The following is a 20,628-nucleotide window of genomic DNA, read 5'->3' as shown; positions in this document are numbered from 1 at the left end:
TTCTAGAGAATATTTCTCTCTTGCCTCTTTCCTATCCCTGTGCTGTCTGAAATGGGTCTGGCTCTGGCTCCACCCATTAGAGTTTAAGATAGCAGAAAGGTCTCCCTCAGCTTAAAGCTAAGCAAACTCTGTTCTGTCTCTTCCTACCCCTTGTGCTCCAGCCCTCTGATCTTGGTGGCCTCACTGATGATCTGCTGGACTCACTCCTGTGTCAATGTCCTCCTTCTACTGAGGTGTCCAAAATAGGGCACAGAACGCCAGTCAATCTTACAATTACTGAAGCTAAGGAAAGCCTGACTTTCCCAACCTGCTGCCTTCATTTTACCAGTGCAGCCCTGGATACAGCTGGCCGCCTCTGCCGCAGCAGCACACTTGTGTTTGGTCAGCCTGGAAAAGGATGCTCATCCCCTTATCTGAAAAATGTTTTTTCAGCTAGCACTACTGCATAGGGGTGTTGCAGCCCAGGTGGAATACCCAGTGACACTTGACACTTGCCCTTTTTAAACTGAATGAGGTTTAGTTCAGCTCATTCTCTTGCTTGTCAAGGAATTTCTGAATAGCAGCAATGTCCTCCAGCACATTATAACCTACCTGGTAACAGACACTGCTCTTGATGGAAGCAGTTACTCTGAAAAATCAGGCTCCTTACCTTTGTAGAAGCAATAAAGTTGACAAAATTTATTGCTTGATTCCCTTTGCTCTGAACATGCAACGCGCTAAGATGAGCAGCATTCCGAATGTCTTATGAACACAGAACTGATGTCTCCATTGTCTTCTCTGGGTTTGGGCTCCTCCTGGCATCACCCAGCCTTCACCAGGCCCCTGTTTGATGGGTTTGGTCAGTGCAAAAGAGGGTCACCAAGAAGTATCTCAAACACAGCACAGACACATCTGAACAAAGAATCCTCACAACACACAGGGACAGTGCAGGAAACAGACTGACACTGAACCGAGACAACAGGAAATGTTACAATTCAGTTCAACAGTGCTGGCAAAGTTCATGTCAGGAATGTTTAGCTATTTTATATTATTATAAGAAATCCTGGAACAATCCATCTTAATGGGAACACTTTCCAAAACTTTGTTCCATTACAGATCAATCTGTCCATCTGACACTGAATGGAAACAACTTTTCTTGAAATAACAGGTTCACATCACCTCAGAATTCTTGTTTCTTTGTTTCATAAAACCAGTACTAGTCTAGTAAGAGCAGGGTAATTTACTGTCAGGAAATATTTACCGCGATTTCCCATGAGAGTTTAAAATGGAACAAAAGTTTTGTCACACAATAATTCAAACAGAAAAATCTTATGGCACATTTCAAAGGCTGACATCAAAGCAATTTTATGCAGATCCTCTTTGTAAATAGTTACAAATAATAGGCATGACACAAATATGACAGTTTCAGTATTTAATATTTAATATCCAATTTAAACATAAGTATTCAAAAGGAAATATTTTTACACTATTTCAGTAGTCACTTAGCTCAATAGCTGGTTGCAATAATCCTTAAAGTTTTCAGGAACTGGATGGAGCTATAAGCACGAAAACTCCCATTTTAAGTTAATGCATGACAAAGTTCCACTGCAACCCTCTGAAAACCAAAGAGTTATATTAAAAGAAATTCAGACACTGAAGTACATTGAAATGTATTGTGTCTTACACTAGAGTTTCTTACTCTACTGGTCAGAAACATGATGGTAACTTCAAAAGGCACTCTGAATTAAACTACAGTAACTCCGGTCTACAAGCATTTTAGAAGTGGAGTAGAAAAAACCAAAACCCTATACTCATATAAATTTCTTTTATCTCTGTCCTAGCCCCAGAGCAGTCAAATTATATTGCACTTTTAAAATATTCTGTGTAGGCTGTGATAAAAATCTAATATTTACACATTGTGTTTGTTAAAGAACAATGCATTACTGTGTAAAATATTTTAAGAACCAAGTTTAAACACTTATTCTTGTATTAATTAATATAACCAGAAGCTACATCAAATATTTTTTTTTTCTTAGATCCTATTCTAGAAACATTTTTGGTCCTTCCTTCAAAAATTTTGTTATGCTGCAATTCATGTTTGTAACTGGTATCAATACTTGCCTCAAATTGCAGTAGTTAGAAGATTTAAATAAATAAATACATAATTTCTAAAGAAGCAATAGCTTTGGAGTTCTGTAAACAAGCTGCTCTGGAAGGTCTGTAACAAGACTCAATTTGGCATGTTATGACTTTAATTGGCAATACCTTACAATTATACAACCTCTGCCAGGGTAGAAAACAGTTTGGTAGGCACATCTTATAAATCAGTCTGGGCAAAAGCCCAAAAAATACTGATTGTTTCCTAGGTCATATGAATAAATAAAAGTGGTTAGAGTAACATGATCCACTGAAACCAAAAATTACATTTATGTGATCCGTAGCTGGGGGGAAAGAAAAGAAAGTATATTCTTTGTAAAATACAATCTAAAGGAAATGAACAAGCCATAAATTACTACATAATAACCAAGATGTTCAGGACACAAAGGTTGGCAGAATAAAATGAGCATTATAAATTCATAGAAATACTGATCTACAGGACTAGTATCTTAGCTGCATCTCACCAGAAGACAATTATCACTCATTTCTCAATCCAAATTTGAAGAAACATTCTCAATCTGTGTTTGGTAAAACAAATTCAGTGCAAAGCACCAACTCTGATGAAATTTTCCTGACATCTAGGTTGCCCTACATTCCTGTTAAAATATGAGTAGCAATATGAAACAAACATACCAGATGCACAGTTATGCCATTTACTTACAAATTTACGTACATGCACGTTCTAGAAATTCAGGTGATGTCAGGAGGTCTCCTAGGCTGCACTGGATATATTTCATATAGTACAGTTGTAGTTTACATGTTCAATTACATGACATGCCCCAAGTGCTCTGTGTGCACACCTCTGTGCTTCTCTGGAGCTTTTTATTCTGTACTGAAGTGCTTCCTTTTGGTTTTCATCACTGAAAACTGATGGATTAGGAGAGCAAGGAAAAACTACTCTCAGGCTTTTGTGGAAAACACAGGATGTGCTCTTTACGATTGTTATTACTTGGTGAAATGATTAAATGTTTCTGTTTATAACCAAGAAGCAAGTTGGTTATCTTGCTGTTAGGGGACACCAAGAGCTGTCACAATATCTAATCTAAAGGCCTACTCTGTGTAGTTAATGGAGACTGCCAAGGGCAACTGCAAACCCTTCAACTCAGAAGCCTACCCTTTCTGGCTGCCCATAGAGACATGTTTCTGAATTTGGTAATGAAAACTCCTTTCCTCCCCTTTCCCCCCAAACAGAGAATTAGAGGAACATCCAGTGCTAAACCAAATTAAACCTCTGTCCCACAGCTAATAAACTGCATGTCTTACAAGTGGACATCAATGTTGTTTGAGAGAAAGCAAATAAAAATTCGTATCAAGAATTAATATAGCTCATTAAATAACTACACAAAGCAATTTGTCCTGAAGTTAAACAGGTAAGCTGCAACTGTACTGTATCATACACATTAAAGTTAATTGTAACTGGGCTAACACCCACATCTGCCTTTCTCTTGCTCCTCATTCAGTTGTTCTGTAGAGCTGTGCCCATTGGAGCGCACCACCCCTTCAGGGATCCAGGATTTATCCACACATCGTTCCATGCGCTTCATAATGAGGTCAAGCAGAGTTTCAATGGCTTTGCTTACATTATTCCCATTTGCTGCACTGGTTTCAAAATATGGTATTCTGCAGGAGACAAAAAATATAACCTTACATCATACAGTTGTCACTCACGGGAGAAAAAAAACACAGTATTACTGCCACGTACTTAGAACTCACACTAAGACTGTCACTGCTACTCCATAGCAGAGAGACACTAAGTGCTCAGTGGTCTGAAATGCAAAAGAAATTAATGAAATGGCTGACTGAAGGTAGGGCAGAAAGGCAAATGTTAATGGAGTCCACAATTTATAGAGGCACTTGTCAGCATGATCCCAAAATTGTGCTCCTGAGGTCTGTTTTTTTAATCTCCGTTCCCTGCAAGAGATGCGGTTACTCCAGAGCTGATGTGCATAGAAGTCAGTAAGGAGAACACTTGTGCACACAAGGACATATAAAGTAATTGCAGGAGAAGGAATGCTGCTACAGCCATTCCTCTGCAGGCAAGGCACTAAAGACTCACAGTGTGATGGTACTCATCACTACAGAAGGTGACTTTCTTCTGTTGACACCACAACTCTAAACTTTCTTACAGAAAAGAAGAAATCTCAGTGCTCAGAACACCTATGTCTTTGTCAAAAGTTTCTGGCACCTTGGTTTCTAAAGTACATTGCTTGTTTCTTTATTGCTGTGGATCAGGATGTTCCACTGTGGGTCCATAGGCTATTGCCTTCTGTACTTCGTGCTCCCCACAGCATGGTGCTACAGTGGCTGCATTTGTGTTACTGTCCAGGAAACTGATACCATCACTTCAGAATTTTAAGTATTTCTTACTTAACTTCAAGACCCAATGAGTGGCCAAAAGTCTCTTGCAATCAGTTTCAAATACATCACATATCCATATGAGGCCCTTCCACAGAAGGGGACATTCACTATCTCACACTTTAGTTACCAGAAGACTGTTCACTGCTGCAGGATTTATCTTGCCTCCCCTCAGGAGAAAGTGACTCCTAGCAGCCATCCTGTCTCATCTCTACAGGGCCGAGAACTTTGTAACTGCCTAAGGATTGGATGTGACCAAGGTCACATGGCTTTTAGCTCACTATTCCTAAATTAAATTGCATTTTCAGCCACAAAGATAAATACTTCATAAATTATTTTCAGAAGTCACATGCAAAGAGATTTAAGATATGGTCACATGCTATCTGCTGCTGCTTAAAATTTCTTGCTCCTTCACAAGCAGCTGGTTAAAGTACCACATGTACTTGCTGTTGTCTGTGTGACATGGACTTGACTTCAAACAAGCATTTTCACAGAAGGGAAAAGTAACTGTACTAAACCCATTTCTCTCTCAGACAGATGGTTTCTGATTTGCCTCCAATGATTCTTCAAGGCCAAGGCAAGCTAATTTGTGCCTAGTAAACATCATGACACAGCAGAAGACCTGCAGAACAAGGCAGTTTGCACTGAGGAGCCAGTGTTCCCACTACTGCCTGTCCTGTGGGCTTTACTTTGGAGCAGTTCTACTCTGTCCCTCCAGACAAAGGTGGATTAGTGGTTGGAGCACATAATTTAATTTAGCTTTCATTTGAGAAGGAATCCAGTTCATGTGCTAGAAAAATTGCTCCACTATGTGAATGAAAACACAATACATGCATCAGATTATTTCCTTCAGAAATGTGTTTCTGATTCTCAGTGAAATGCAAAGGTAATCCAAAGATAAGCCCCACAGAAGAGTTAAGGGAGTATAAAAGTACAAATTAATATCTGATAGGAACAAAGATTTCACATACTTCCTTCAGAGGCACATGACCTGTGCCTGGCAGGAAGGGGAAGGTCAAGGCTACCCTGTCTTCCTACTGGTCTGACTCAGTTTTCAGACTCCCTGGGAGCCTGTGAGATTGCAGATGCCGCAGCACAGGTAAGAGCAAAGAAGTGACCCCATTACTCACCTGCCTCTCTAAACTCTCTCTCTTTTCCAGAAGGTTTGTGCAAATTTACACTGTCTACTGCCAAGCAAATAAAATTACCCAATCTCCAGTGCAAGATTACTCTAATACCAAGTACTTATTTTTAAGCAATGCAGAAAATAATAATCTCAGACAGAAAAAAAGATATCATACCAGCCATTTAAGCATTCTAAAATGCTTATTCTCACAATAACCTTTCAGGATACAGAAGAAAAGCATTACAGAAAATATCTCATGCTGCTCAAAACACAGCAAAAATTGGAAGAAAGTTACTTACCCATATTTTTCTGCAAGTTCCTTAGCATCTTCTTCCTTCACCATCCTTTGGTCCTCCAGGTCACTCTTGTTTCCACATAACACAATGTCTGGGTTTTCACAATATGCATGCATTTGTAGCTGACCTGGCAGCACCAACATGAAGAGGGGTCACAAGTCACTCACTGTCACACACAGCTCCTTAGGAACACTACCACAAACCAAGCTTGCTCTGCTGGCTCACAGCACTGAGGAGCCAGAGAACAGGTGGGCTTCCACTGTCACATACCCAGTGAAAACCCCAGGGAAACAGAAGCCTGGCAAAGTTAGCACAGAAACTTGTACATTTGCAGCTGAAGGAGTTACACTCACTAAGCATCTACAGTGAGCTGCCAGGAAAGGATCTGCTTCCCTCTCCAGAGGGATGATGCAGTTTGGGAACTCCTTTGCCTAGATATACCAGCCAAGTAACATTTGCCTTCCATTAAGTTTTGCTGACAAAGCTTCAGGTGATTCAAAATACTTCTGCATAGGCTTCCCACACACTTAAATTACTGAATAGCACTAGAGCCAGGGATAGGATATTGTCTCAGCTTTCTTTTATATAGGTTAAAATCCAATTTCAGTAGGCAAAGCTGAATTTCAGGTGAGCTCCTATTAGCAGCTATTACAATTATAATACATTTACATTATTTTACTGAGAAAGCCATAAAAACCTGTATTTTAAGCTCTAATTCTCAGTGAGACTCCATATTTACAAACATAACCCCCACACCTCATTCCACCAAGGGAAAGACAGAAAGACAGAAAGACAGAAAGACAGAAAGACAGAAAGACAGAAAGACAGAAAGACAGAAAAAAAAAAAAAAGCCATACTTATCCAGTTCCTGACATTCAGAAAGCTTTGCTCATTTGTCAGATCAAAGAGTAGAAGAAACCCCATGGCATCTCTGAAGAAAGCTGTAGTCAAGCTACGAAACCTAGACCAGCAAAGTGAAATTAATTTCCCCATCTGACAAGTTACTTTGAAAACATAATTGCTTACAGTTAGAGAATAACTGAGGTAACTTAAGACTGAATGAACCAGAAGGAAATATTCATAGTTGTTTTGCTGAGGCAGGGACTGTATAAGGAAAATTGCTAACATTACTGTGGTCTAATCAAGGCCTAAGGCATCAAGGAGACATGAGTGTGAGAGCTTTAAACAGTCTTCTACTATAAAGCATGCCTTGATCAAGACTCAAAAATTAAAACAATAATGAAATTCTAACTTTGAACAAAAATTTATCCCCTATACACATCAGTCCTTGAATTTAAGACTAACAACCACAAAAATGCTAGTCTTTTGATAGGCCAAAAGAAAAGAACCCTTTGAGATGCTTTTGCCTGTCTGACTTTCCCAAGACATCAACATATTTACAGAAACTTAAGAGAACTTTAAAAAGACAAGCTTTAAAAGTGTCTATATGTGCTGGCTATGAAAAAAAAAAAAAAAAGACTAAAAAACAAGAAGTACAGGTTTTGTGTTCTACAGTTGTAAATTACAGTTAGAATTTAATGGGTACTCATAGGAAGCTTTCCATTGCTCCCATTGGGCCATACCTTTCCTGCCCTGCAGTGTCCCAGAGCTGAAGATGGATCCTCTGTCCTCTGCCACCAACACCATCTGGCCCATTGGGTCTATACACCTGGAAAAGGTAAATTTGCAAGACTGTTACCAGTCCAGCTGCTATAGAACACAAAAGAACTGACATTTAAAGTCATTAAATGCAACAAAATTAGCACTGCTGATGCACAGACCACAACTACAACTCAATCCTCCGCTTTGTAAGGCAAAAGTAGCATGAGATGCATTTTAATATTGCATCCAATTAAACATTTAAAAATAAGGGTAAAAAGAAAACTGCAAAACCAGGGCCCAATAGACTAGGGACTCCAGACAGATATTTAGAGCCACAAGACAAGATGAATTTTTGTATTATGATTTTCTGGGTTTTTTACTACCTTACATGATGTTCAAAATAAAATATAAGAAAGCAACAATGCAATCTGGCAATGTATTTGTAGCAGTAGCAGAACCTCATTAGCAAACAGGATATACTCAAGAGATAATGACATCTTTACTTAGCTGCCAAAATGCTGTTGAAAAATTGCTGAGGGTAGATCTTATCAGATCAGGGCTTATAAAGCAGAAATTGGATGATAAAAATAAAAGCTGCAGCGTTTGCTCGGCATGAAAAAATAAATAAGGGCATCTATTAGTCTTGGAAGGATCAGATGAAAATAGTTTCTTGTTTAGAATGCTTCAAGTTAAGTCATCTTCGTTACCTTCAAATGTCATTGTATCTAAGCTTACAAGAGCTACAAACAGAATTCCACAAATTCAGCAAGTTTATGTATTATAAGATTCAGGCTCTGAAGCCTAAACCTTATCCTCAGTTATCAAATATACTGATCAAGTAAGCCACCATGTTTACAATTCCACAAAAAGAAGAGTGATTTACTCAAGAGACCAGTTTGGCATTTAACTAAGATATCAAGTCCTTGAACTACTGTGGTGCATGTTGTGCATCAAAAACCAGTCTGCACAATGCCCGTGACACCATCCAGATTTCTGGACACAGGAAATCACCAGGCTACAAAGAAAGACATTTAATACCTGTATGTAACAATAAAAAGCTTCTGCCAACTCCATTTCTCAGAGCAGTAAGGACCAGCATCCAATTTGTTATGATATTCTAGTGCTCAGCTTTATATCAAAATACATTTGCTTAGTTTAATAACAATTCAGGGGTTGAAAAAAAGCAACTTTATATTTCACAATTCTTCTCTGCTAGTGGTGACTGCTTAGGAAGCCAGATCAGCTGCATGTACCACTTCATCCACATGTTTAAAAAACTGCACCTTTGTTTAGTAGCCATTTCAGTTCATACCCAGCAAAAACATTTTACTACAGTTCAGTCCTTCATTGTGAAAGGAGTTCAACAGTAGAAGTGCTACTCCAGGTACTGTGTGCACAAGTCACAGAGTAGACACACTTATCAACACCTGCTGAGCAGAAAGAAGTGGTTTCTTAGAATCAGCTCTTTAATTTCTGGGGTCTGTACACAGCAATGACAAAAACAGCCAGGTCAGATGAGGCCTTTCCTGTCACAAAATGAAGCACACAGTAACACTGATTGGAGGCCTACATGCAGACAGACACCATTTTCAAGTAGCACATTCTTCATACAAACTCACCACTCTCTTTTCCCGAAAGTCAATGCCCACCGTTGTGATAAATTTGGAATTAAATTTGCCATCAGTATATTGGTAAAGAAGGCTGGTCTTTCCTACTCCAGAATCACCGAGCGCTAGGAATTTTATGAGGTAATCATAGTCCCCATCAGACATAGTGAGAATTCAGGCGGCACCTTAAAAAGCAAAGCAAAAAGGAATAGTTAGTTCAGAGCTCTGCCAGGACTTCTGACAAATGTTTAAAATACAAATCACTCCCTGAACTGCAAAGCAGCAAGTGGTGGGGCCAGTTCTGTGCTCCTTTATACCAACTTCACTTTAAACTCTCAATTACACAAATTACCAATATCAAATCCAGCTGTGACTGAAAAAGTGCATCTTTAGTTTTATTACATTCCTCCTATTGGAAAGGGAAGGCAACACAATTTTAACTTCTTCAATCAAGGCTGAAAATCAAGGTCAAACTATTCAAGGTATCTGGAACATAAACTGCAGAACTGTTTTTAATCCTTCTGGAAGCTGGTAAAAGCTACTTAATTGTACTAGCAATGCAATTCTGGTCTCATACTCACTATGGCATTAGTAACATGAAAAAAAAATCCTGGACTGTCCACTATATTTAAACAAAATTTACAGTAATTTTCTATTAATTTTTTTTTTTTTTTAGTCTTGAATAAGACTTTTCTTGTTGTTGTTGAATTTTTTGTTTTGAGGAAGAATGTCCAGTTTTTAAAGTTTTTGTTGTGATGCTAGCTAGCCATTCAAACTGAATCTTGATCCTGAATTGACATTAAACAAATACACACATTTTTTTCCATGACTCATTACACATTTAAGAAATTTCTCTCTTTTTTCTGTTTTTTTAAAAATAACCATAGTCTTTATAGTCTGATCTCGGTGCAGGAACAACTAAAGTGTGTAACAAAAATCACTGGCAAATTTCACGTGTACTAGAAAAGCTGATGTAAGTGCACAGGCACTTTCCTGTTGAGTAGCTACTGAGCCTCCCTCCCCCAAAACAAACAGTAGAGAGCTGCCTTGTGTTGTGTTCAAAGACATGAACATGAAAAGATAAGCCTAAAATAACCACTCTAAAAGAAACAGAAAACCGGCATAAAATTGCCTCATATGAAGGACAGAAAAAGATGCCAAAAATACAAAAAAAATAGACTATGAAATAAAATTTTCAAAGAGTAATATCTGCTGTTTCAGCTGTAAGTATTTTTGGAATTACTTGTAGTTTGAACTAGATAAAGATATTAATTTCAAGTCAAACACTGCAGTAGTTTGCATCAATGGCAAAACACCAATTCATTTCTTGAATATCAACTCACAGCTTGAGGTCTAGAACAAACTGTGTCTCCAGCATGTGGGCGTCAATCACCACCATTCAGCTAAAACCTTAACCATCTTAAAAGCTTCACACCTTTATAATTGTGCCGCTCTTGGTCACAAGTCAGAACTGCGTCTGGTTGATGTGGCCATAAGCAGCTTACTAAAAAGCAGACACTGGTCAGATTTACCCCAGATATTCTCCAGCTGAAGAGTCAGTGGAAAGGAGCTGACACTTTTTTCCCTTTCTGAAAAGCACTGAAATCTCTTTCCCAGCCAATGTATATTTCACATGATGCCATCAGTGCCAGTAAAAGCTTGCAGGAAGAGGGTTTAGGTGACAGAGTTCACACTCCCTACTACGCCACAGCCAGCTAATTCACATCCTACTGTTGTGTTTTAACCAAAGTTTTGCAATAGAGTAGAAGGCAGAAAGGGAGAGCCCTGCAGAAAGAATGAGCTTTTTACATAAATGCACCACAACTACAGGACTGCATCCACCACATAGATCTGAAGGAGCAGCATATTCAAGCAAGTTGAACAGGCAGCCCAAACACTGACATAAGAACGTTTTCAGAAGAAATTAAGAATCCTGATCCATTAGACACACTCACATGTATCAGCAGAAATAATTTGGGGGGAGCTTGTTTCATTTTTTAAATTGTCTCCCCTGTTGGAGAAGGAAAAAAAGTAAAACCAGATCACCTACCTTGTAGCTCTGCTAAACTCTTTTCATTGAAATGTACCAGAAGAAAAGGAAAAATATTTTTAAAAACAGAGATGGATTTTTCTAAAGACTGCATTTGATTTAGACTTCCATCTCACACAGGGTGTTTCCTTTGCCCTCATGTTCTCAAAGGGCTAAGAGCTGTGTAAGCTCATCCTCTACTCAAGCACATGTTCTTTCAGTCTCAAGATCCCTAAATTAATTGTTGCTTTAAAAGACTTAGGTGTAAATCTTAGGGCCAGTATATTACACTAAGACAAGCTTGCTTCGTGCCTTTTACTGTGCTGTGCCACCTGCCAGAGGTATTTGCCTTGTCCCGTTGGTTTTCTGTTGGGTGGTTACAGATGTACAGAACATAATTTTAATACCAAGTACCAATGACAGTGCAGCTGATCACTGCTGATTTCCCATGCACCCTGTGCAAGACCACACAGAGGAAGCAAGGGCACTGCAGCTGTGCCACAGAGCTGTAAGGGAACTCTTGCAGTTCAGCTGAACCTTCCACTGGACAGGGCTGTGTGAAAGCTCTGGCCAAAACAGAAAGATCAAGATTAGGCCTTGGGGAAGTAAAACCTGAAGGTATTCCTAGTGTCATATCTGATTTGTAAAGTGTCTTTCAGAACAAACACGCTTCATCATTTGGCCCACTCAGTTCTCCCTGTGGTTGGTACAAAATACTATTTCAAACAGACTGACAGAGGGTGAGGAACCCTTCACAAGAAGGGTTCTAAAAATGCCTTCTAAAAGATTTGCTTGAGAAGGAAATTTTCTCCTTTGGTTTTGAAATGCACACACCTCTCACTGCACCCTATAATGTCAATCTATTATTCAAATATCTCCAGGGAGTGGTTCTTGTGAAACCCTGCACAGTTAACCTATCCTCGGAGACATGTAAAGAGCTATTTTCATAGCAGTTTCAAGCCTTGTCCTCCTCCCTGTACAAATATTTAAAAACTGATCTCCACCCTCCACATAACAGAAATCAGTTTCACATAACAGAAATCAGAATATATTCACTGCAAAGTATATTCACATCAAAAACTGCTGTGAAGTTTTTAAAAATCATGGCCCTGTTGCTAAATTCCATCCCATTTTTTTCTTCCAATTTTGCCTTTTTTTTTTTTTAATTAGGCTTTATAGCTTCACATTTTCCAGTCTTTCCTTCCACTTTTCCATACCTCGTATATCAGGAGAGTAGGAGGTAGAAAAGGAAAATTCTGAAAAAACTAATGATACAATTAGAATTCACCAGGTCACCAAAAGAAAATTGTTCCCAAATCTTGCTTCTAAGAGTAAGAACTCCTTGGTTAAAACAAAAAAAAAACAAACAAAAAAAAAAAAAAAAACACACACTAATGGACACAGTTTTAAGCTCCATGTCAAGCTCTCCACAGTTTTTCCTATTGTAAATCCTCCTGAAATCCCATTCAGCTCTGGCTTTGCACTTTGCCTGGTATGCAGATGGACAAGAGCTATGAACAAGTGCTGGAAAAGCTCCACTGGCCTTTTCCATGGCTGACAGGACCCCCACAGCCAGCACTGGAGTTGTGCCTGTACAGTTGCTGCTCTGGAGCCTCCACACACACAGAGATCAGGCCTTATCAAGAAGGGATTCTCTCCAAATCAAGTGCTCCTCTTGTTCCCTGCATTTCCTAGTCTGATGTACTTTCACATTACAGACATCAGTGTTAATGGGTTCATCTTTTTGCCTCTGGGACACAGATATCACAGCACTATTGTGTGATAAAACATCCCCGACTATGGCAGAGTTGCTCCTGTATAAATTAAGGAAATTGGTTTGGCATGCAGGATTTCCCCTGTGTAGTATGGGAATAGGTGATATGCTTCCTGAACTGGCCTTACACAAAACATGCAACTCTTGTGCTGCTACTGAGCTGATGGACAGAAGGAAAAAGGAAGAAGGCAAAAAAGATGAATACATGGAAACACAAGCCAAAAAAACCAAAAGCATTTATCTGCAAATAAAAACATGTATACATACACACAGTGTAAAATTCAGGAAATCTGAACATGCCCCCCTAATCAGACAATCCTCAAGCACATCAGTTTAAAGTAAGGTATACCACTTACCCCAAACTCTGCAAAAGGAATAGTTAGGGCACACTGGAGATAGTACTTCCAGTAGGAGTACTTTTCCAGCACCACCTCTTCAGCACACAGCCAAGAGGCTTACGTGTCAGCTGTTTGCATCCACGTTGATGGGAGCTCAGAGATAAAGAGGTGTGCCCATGTCTGTGTCTAGGAGGGTGCTGCCTCACTGGCAAGCAATTACACAGCTCACATGTCCCTTTTATTCCTAGAGGCAAACAGCATTTCAAAAGAGATTTGTGCAAGACCTACCTTGGAACAGATCTAAAGTTGCTGCAAAATCACCCACACACCTTTAAACAATTACATTGTTCCCAGCAGGGGTTTTCATTCAAAAATGCATTAATGATGGAGTATATGGATCACACCTGTTCAGTTATAGCTTTACATTATTTACCTCTGGTTTGAAAATACAGTAGTCTTTAATGTAAATTGTTTCCTTTCTGTCGAGGCTCCATGCTTGTGATTAGAGTTGACATGAGCATTGGGGAAAAATGAATCCAAAATCCCCCAAAGACAGAAAAAGAAGACACTACAGGTCTCTCGGTGGGCAATAATGCATTTCTACAGATTTGATTATTCTGCAAGTGCACATCAATTCATACAAAAAATTTTTTTCACCAAGGCACTACACAAAACTAAACTTTGAGAGTGTTTTATGTGTCACTCCATCTGTTCCAGCAGAAAAACTGAGAAAGTGATCCAGAGTGCAGAGGAGTAAATTCAGTAATCCTGTCACACCAGCACTGCCACCACACTGCAGCGAGGCAATAACCACATTCCTGCTCGGCGTGGGCAAAGCACACGGAATGGCCTCACCCTGCTCTAAGGCTCCAGCAGCACCTGAGTGCTTGAAGAACTGGTCAGTCAGACACCAGCCAGCTCTGTCCAAACAAGGGACAGAGATTTAAATAATGTTCCTGCTTAGTCAGCACTTTGTTAGACGTGCGTTGTTAAAAGCTGCCAGATCCGTACAAATGTAATGTAGCACATCATGACAACAATTCTTCATAAACTCAAGTACCTGCTGTGCTGGGGGAAGAGAACTAATGAATAAACACTTCACTAAAATGTTCTGAGCTGCACTATTGTTTTTCTTAGGAAAATGTATGACCTGGCTTGCTTTAGTTTTAGTCAAAATGACACTTTCTGTAACTTCTGGGGCTTTTCTGTAACATAAACAACATGAAAAAAAAATACTCCTTGGTTACTTTCAATTGCTTTACCTGACATTTTACTGTTACAATGTTTTTAGTTTCAACTGTATAGGAATTCTAAAGAATGGCAAGATCACTGACTAAGAAGTGCCTATTTCTTGGAAAGATCTAACTAGTTTTAAGGGTGCTCAAAATACATAAGAACCTGCAAAACTAAATACAAAACCACAGGCTGGGAAGTTTTAGCCTCCAAACGCTGATGTCACAGCTGAAGGTGCTCTACAACTATTATTCAACATCGCTGCAACTGCAGCATTTTGAGAGCACAAACTGATGGGCACAGAAAGCACAGTGAGAATGAGTTACTACAGGAGATGCCAGGCAGAAAATGGTAATCCTACCCAGAAAGGGGGCACAAAAGGGAAGCAGCAGGTCTGTGGTGAGAACCTTGCACAACAGGCCAGGTAAGGAACTAGCAGATTCTGAACTATGTTTCCAGGAAACCAGGAGACACTAGGAATGGAGAAGCCAGGAAATGAAACAACAGTTCGTTTTGCAATTGCATTTCAGCATCACCAACCCAACAATCAGGCAGCTGGATTTCAAAGGTTATCTCAGTTACACAAATGAAAGAAAAGCAGCATGGAACTGGAAAAAATAAAGAATGAAAGCAGGAATATTGCAGTTGGTTATTCAACACTCCCCATACAGGAGGACCTTTGTGCAGCTTCAATTTCTGCGCAAAAAGCACAGCACCATCTCTGTTCCCTCATCACTTCCTAACATTTTCATGTTCCATGGTAAGGAAATACTGTAGATAAAAGATTTGTAATGCTATGTGATGAAAATAGTTGATCTGTCCCCATCAAGAACTTTTGCCTCACACTCTTTTCACTCTCATCAGAAGCTGCTTTCAGGTTAGAGCATTGAAGCAAACATCTGTATAAAGTGAACAAACACCAGAGAAACTGGGGAAAGTAAAGCAAGCTTTTTTTTTTTTTAAGCAGTTACACACTATTTACTCCATCCTCAGCCATTCCCCTCTTCCTCTAATAAATACATTAAGCCACGCTGGCTTCCAAGTGCTTCCATGCTTTTCCACTAGCTTATAAACAGGAAATTCAAAGCAATGCTCAGCACCCTCCCTAATGTGACAATTCTGACCACCTTGGGCCCCACCTCCTTCCTCACAGCCTAACCTTAACATCTAGAATACATCACTGCACTGTACCTAGTCTTCACAGGATCAAGGAATTATGAAGGACAGTCTTACACAGATACACAAATTTTCCAACTGTTTCTGACAAAACAGGAGCCACAAGGGTTTCACCCACTAAGATGGTAATATTCACAGGTGGGAAATATCCAGGAGTCTGACCATCTACTGATTCAGCAGCACTTTCTAATTCAGAAGGGCAAGAAAAAAGAGCACACTTCTATTTCTGCCCACACAAATAGCCACCAAAGGGTAAAGAAGAAGCAAATAAGAATTACACAGGATAATAAGAATTGCTTATTTCTTTAAGGAATGGTTTGGTTTTCCAGGAGATAATGATCTCCAGCAGATAAGCAAACACATGAAAATGTAGAATAAGAGGAATAATAATTTTTTTTTTTAAATCTAAAAGCTGAAAAAGGAAGCAGTTTCATATGTGCTGGTAGAATATTAATGAAATGGCATCTCAAAGAAAACATGTGCAAGTACTCATGCTAAAGAAAGTGTAAGTTATGCTCTGCCTATATGGGTGATTCAGTAGACTGCAATACATGTTAGTCAGGCTAGGTTCTTTGTTTAATTCCATTAAAGCACGCACTGTAAACAGCCAGAGGAAAATATTTGCAGCTTCTCAAAAAAACCCGATATAGATATATTTCTCATTTGCAACAGGAAAGTTATCAGCTACCTTCTACCTTGTCTCATAGCCCAGATAACCTGGAATACAGAAAATAATTCTCCAAGAGGTTACAGTGCCAAACCTGTGAAGGATACCAGATACATCTTGCATTAGAGAGGAATAAACTGGCAAAATAAATTACTCTGATTAGGACAATTAGAAGTCAATGGAGAAGGTCAACTACCAGACACTGAAGATACCTCCTACTCATTGTTAGATAAAAGTGAAGACCACACAAATATGATACAAATGGGACTATAAAACTACATCATTCATCTAACATTATGTGGGAAAGCACACAAAGGGGTGAGGCAGGAAAGAACTGCAGTGCAGAATTTAATCCACCTTTTCATCCTTTGGGTTGAGAAATACACAGGGTTTTTGTTTTTCATAGGAAGTAAACACTTCCTTGCTAATCTGGTTGTTAATTGGAAGATACAACAACTTAATTTTCAGCAGCCACTCCATTATTGCTTTTCTGTAATATTGAGATCTAAACTAACAGGGATCACAGTATAGAGGATTTCTAACATTTTGTTCTTCTTGTTATTTCTTAGCAAGTTAAATGCTTTCTCATTATTTAGGTGCCATTGAAATATCCAAAAATTTTGAAGTCCATCAGAAGTTTTCTGAAAGCAGCTAATCACAAGGCATCATGGCCTTTTGAAAAGGACTAATGTCATTATTTTTCCAGCAACCAGTGAAAACCTCCTGTTCCCCAGAACATTTTCTGGTTATCAAAGTTACTGACTGAACAACTAAGCCATATCCATTTCTAGTGAGATGGAAAACTCTATTATCTATGGATATCAGGCACAATATTAGGAACAATAAAAAGTTACTGATGAAAATATTTAATCAGAGGGATTTCTTAAATGAATGTGGTAAAAAGGACAAAATCAGTTCATAGTTATCTGTGGGAAAGCATGGGAAACGGTCAGTTAAAATTCTGTCCAGCAACTTGGAAAGGTTATTCTTCTACTCCCCAAATCCAGCATCACAGGACAGTCAGAGATGCTAAGCAAGGAAGGATACACAACGGACAGAGATGGAAGGATAGATCTAGATTGATAAAACTGAGGCTCACAGCTAGCATTCACTTCTCCCAGTCTTTTAAAAATCAGAAAATCTTGACAGGAGCATCCTTGCAGGTGCAGAGCTCACTGGACCTACCTGAGATCATGCTGCCATGGGGAGCCAGTGAGAGCAGTGCTGGCAGCAGGACACTTCAAAGAGTTTGGGAGGTGGGTGGCAGCTGTGAATAATCTGCTCCTGAGAGGTCTCAAAAAGAAACTGAGCCTTTAATTTCAGAGTCTGTAGCTACAGTCTAAGAAAGATTTTTAGCCAGTACTGAGCAGAACTTGTTCAGTAAACATGTTTGGAGATAGTGAGTGTATGTGATGATTCCCTGTTTCATAAATGCTATGAAAAGGTTAGAAATACCTTGCTGAGAATACTCTGGCCATAACTTAAAATGCCCATTACATTATAAAACACCACTTCTGCCTGAAATAGGCTGTATTCAATAGGCCACAACCTGTTCTCTTCAAGAAGTCACTAATGTGCAACAGCAAAGCAGAAATCTTCACGTGAAAGCAAGACACAGCCACTTTAGGGCATGCTTGTGGCTCAAAAGTATCACTCAAACTAAAACAAAGCTAAAACTAAGGTGTTTGAGTGGGCTTTTCTTTCAAGAATTAAAAGCCAAGCCCCGACTTCCACCCTATCCTCCAGTTGAACAGCTCCAGAACTGCAGCACAAAGTACCACTGCCCAAGCCTTCTACCGAGGCCCTGCTGTCTGCCAAACTACTCAGAGTGCTTTGGCAAAATGCTGGCTTCAATTCCTGTCCCAGCACAGCTTTCTAGACCCTCAGGGAAGGCATAATTCAAAAGAAGCACTGATTAAGCAGGCTGAACTGCTCAACACAAAGCTTCCATTCAAAAAGCCTGCTGTTTTTCAACTTGAGTTGCCAATAATATTTATCTCACTCTTCAGATCAGAATCCCATAATACAGCATGAATTTTAGTTAAATCCTGATATACAGCAAAGACTCCTGAGATAAACAGCATAGCAAACCAGAATTTCTTACATTAACTGCTGTTATAAAGGAAAATATGAGCAAGGAAAGCAAAAAGCAGCACAAGTCTAATGCCACAGTTTACCTATACCTTCCCTTTAGTTATTCCCAGATGGAGGGAGGGCCCAAGATGGCTATAGAGTAAAACCTCACCTGAAACCTGTCAGCTGTTGCCAGGTTTTCATACTGCAGGTGCCTTCCTAAAGAATTCTTTCATAACATTTCATGCACACAAAGCATTCTCAAGTTTCACTTGAGCTGACCTAACAGGCAATTTCCCACCTTTACCCTTAGAAGTCTTCATTTAAAATTCAGAATGGTTCTGTTTATAGCTAATAAATGGCTTAGCAGCAGTGAGCTTACAGAACAACCACCTCTATAACCCAAGTTCCAGAAAAAATATACAAAGTTTTTCTGTGAAAATAAATTGCCAGTCAGAATGTTCTAATTGATCCAAGCAGTGCAAGTTTCCTGTCGAAAACTGTGTCAGGGAAATGTGTATGCAGTTATCACACCACAGTGCATACAGACTGTGCTGGCTTGGTGAGACACCAAATAGAAATGTTGTATGCTTGTGAGGAACTCAAAAATCTCACACAAACTGCCAAACCAACTTCATAGAACAATCCTACAACATAACTGAGAAAGGCATCAAACCTCTGAAAAGAAGACTGGAATATAAAGGGTAAGTAATGGGAAAGAATCTATTCAGCTATGCCCTTCTGAGCACAAGTCACAAGAAAATGGGAGTATGTCATGGTATTGTCCCACAAGAGTTTCTATATAAAAAGTCTCATTAAATAGGTGCTGATGTTTCATCTTCTGCTAAAAGACTGGCTTTGGTTTGCAGCATTTGGTTTGATTTTAAATCAGTGCATATGATTTACTACAGAAGAAATTAAGAATCCAGTAATGAGATTCCAGTAAAAACAAACTAAGTATGTGAAAAAAGAAAATCTCAGCACTAATCAGTACAGCTGCAGTGCCTGTAGTGGTGCTGTACTAACTAACCCACTCACTCCCAGAGAATTGCCTCACCAAGATCGCAGTTTTTCTGTTTATACAACAGTTACATCACAATGTATCAAAACAGATTTTTTTTAAAGAAATTTTATTCCTATGACACAGTTTTTGAACAAATTCAGAAGCAGGAACTACACTGTTTGAAGTAAAACATTTTAGACCAAATAAAAGCTACTCCTTTTTCTCCTTCCCATTGTCTGGAGTTTATTTCTCTCCCTCTACTAGGATACTTCCAGATCTTTTTCCATTAATTGGTTTTAAGATTTTTTGAGGTCATTTTAAGTTTTCTAGAGCTTCAGAGTTTTTGTTGGTCTTCTTTTTTTCTACTTTTTTTCTTAAGAAAAAAAATTTACAGTTTCTCTTTAATGCCATTATTAGTGACATGCTTAAAGAAGCCCAGTTGAATTAGATTCCCAGTTTGTCTTTACCAGGCTTAATTACTAAGGCTATTTTGTTTAAGATAGCATTATAAATTAAAGACATGTTGGAAATATGCAAATATACTAAAATCCAGCAAGATTATGGTGAGGGAAAGGGTGGCAGCACCAAATGCTAGCATATTGTTTTGCAGTGTACAAAAGAATTCCAACATTATCAAAATTTAATCCCCAAATAACTTAGGCTATTAGAAATCACTGCACTAAAATGTGCTAGAAATAGTTTCTGTAACACATTCAAAATGCACATGTAATGCAACAAATGAAAGTATTATATAACAGTAAATTGCAGTGAAGCAGCTACAACAACCAATCCATCCACACAGCACAGGAAAAACAAAAAGAGTAACCCAAGCACCAATGTTTACAAAATTCTTTTCCCCAGTTATTTTATATAAACTTTTCATACACTGGGGATGTCTATGAGGAAACAGTAAGAAAATATATTTATTGAACTATATTTATTAATTTTTCACTTCTCTGTCATAAACATAAGTCAGCTGGTGATGATCTGGAGGAGAAAAATCATCTTAAGACAATCTATGCTAGACATAAAATAAAACCCTGGGAAAGCCTCGTGACCTCCACAGAAGTGGAGGAGAATACTGTTTTCTGTTCTCTGAACAACTCCTCCTTGGTTATTTGCAGTCTACAAAAACTGGGGTTTTGGTTCATGATTAGAAAAATGCTGGTAAACACATGGCTAGAAAGGATGCTTGATTACAAAATCATGCTTA

The 20,628-nt window shown here is 38.9% G+C and overlaps 1 protein-coding gene and 1 long non-coding RNA gene across 4 annotated transcripts in view; one reads left to right on the top strand and one right to left on the bottom strand.

Moving 5' to 3' along the window:
* Positions 1–1,396: 1,396 nt before the first annotated feature.
* RAB27A (RAB27A, member RAS oncogene family) overlaps positions 1,397–20,628 on the bottom strand; it is a 33,194-nt gene continuing 13,962 nt past the window's right edge. For all 3 annotated transcript variants that reach the window (XM_053955167.1, XM_053955166.1, XM_053955164.1), the window contains 5 exons: positions 9,135–9,307; positions 7,497–7,582; positions 6,771–6,874; positions 5,917–6,040; positions 1,397–3,756 (listed from right to left, as the gene is read on the bottom strand). In XM_053955167.1, coding sequence (XP_053811142.1) covers positions 3,558–3,756; positions 5,917–6,040; positions 6,771–6,874; positions 7,497–7,582; positions 9,135–9,287 — 666 coding nt within the window. In that variant the 5' untranslated portion in view covers positions 9,288–9,307 and the 3' untranslated portion in view covers positions 1,397–3,557. The remainder of the gene's footprint in view (positions 3,757–5,916; positions 6,041–6,770; positions 6,875–7,496; positions 7,583–9,134; positions 9,308–20,628) is intronic.
* On the top strand, positions 14,784–15,133 carry LOC128794889 (uncharacterized). Its single transcript, XR_008433299.1, has 2 exons — positions 14,784–14,847; positions 14,956–15,133. It is a non-coding gene; the product is annotated as an uncharacterized LOC128794889 (long non-coding RNA).

The sequence above is a fragment of the Vidua chalybeata genome, chromosome 13, assembly GCF_026979565.1.
Source record: "Vidua chalybeata isolate OUT-0048 chromosome 13, bVidCha1 merged haplotype, whole genome shotgun sequence".
Classification (NCBI taxonomy): domain Eukaryota; kingdom Metazoa; phylum Chordata; class Aves; order Passeriformes; family Viduidae; genus Vidua; species Vidua chalybeata.
Note: the sequence above shows the minus strand (reverse complement) of the source record. Positions and strands in the feature narration are given on the sequence as shown.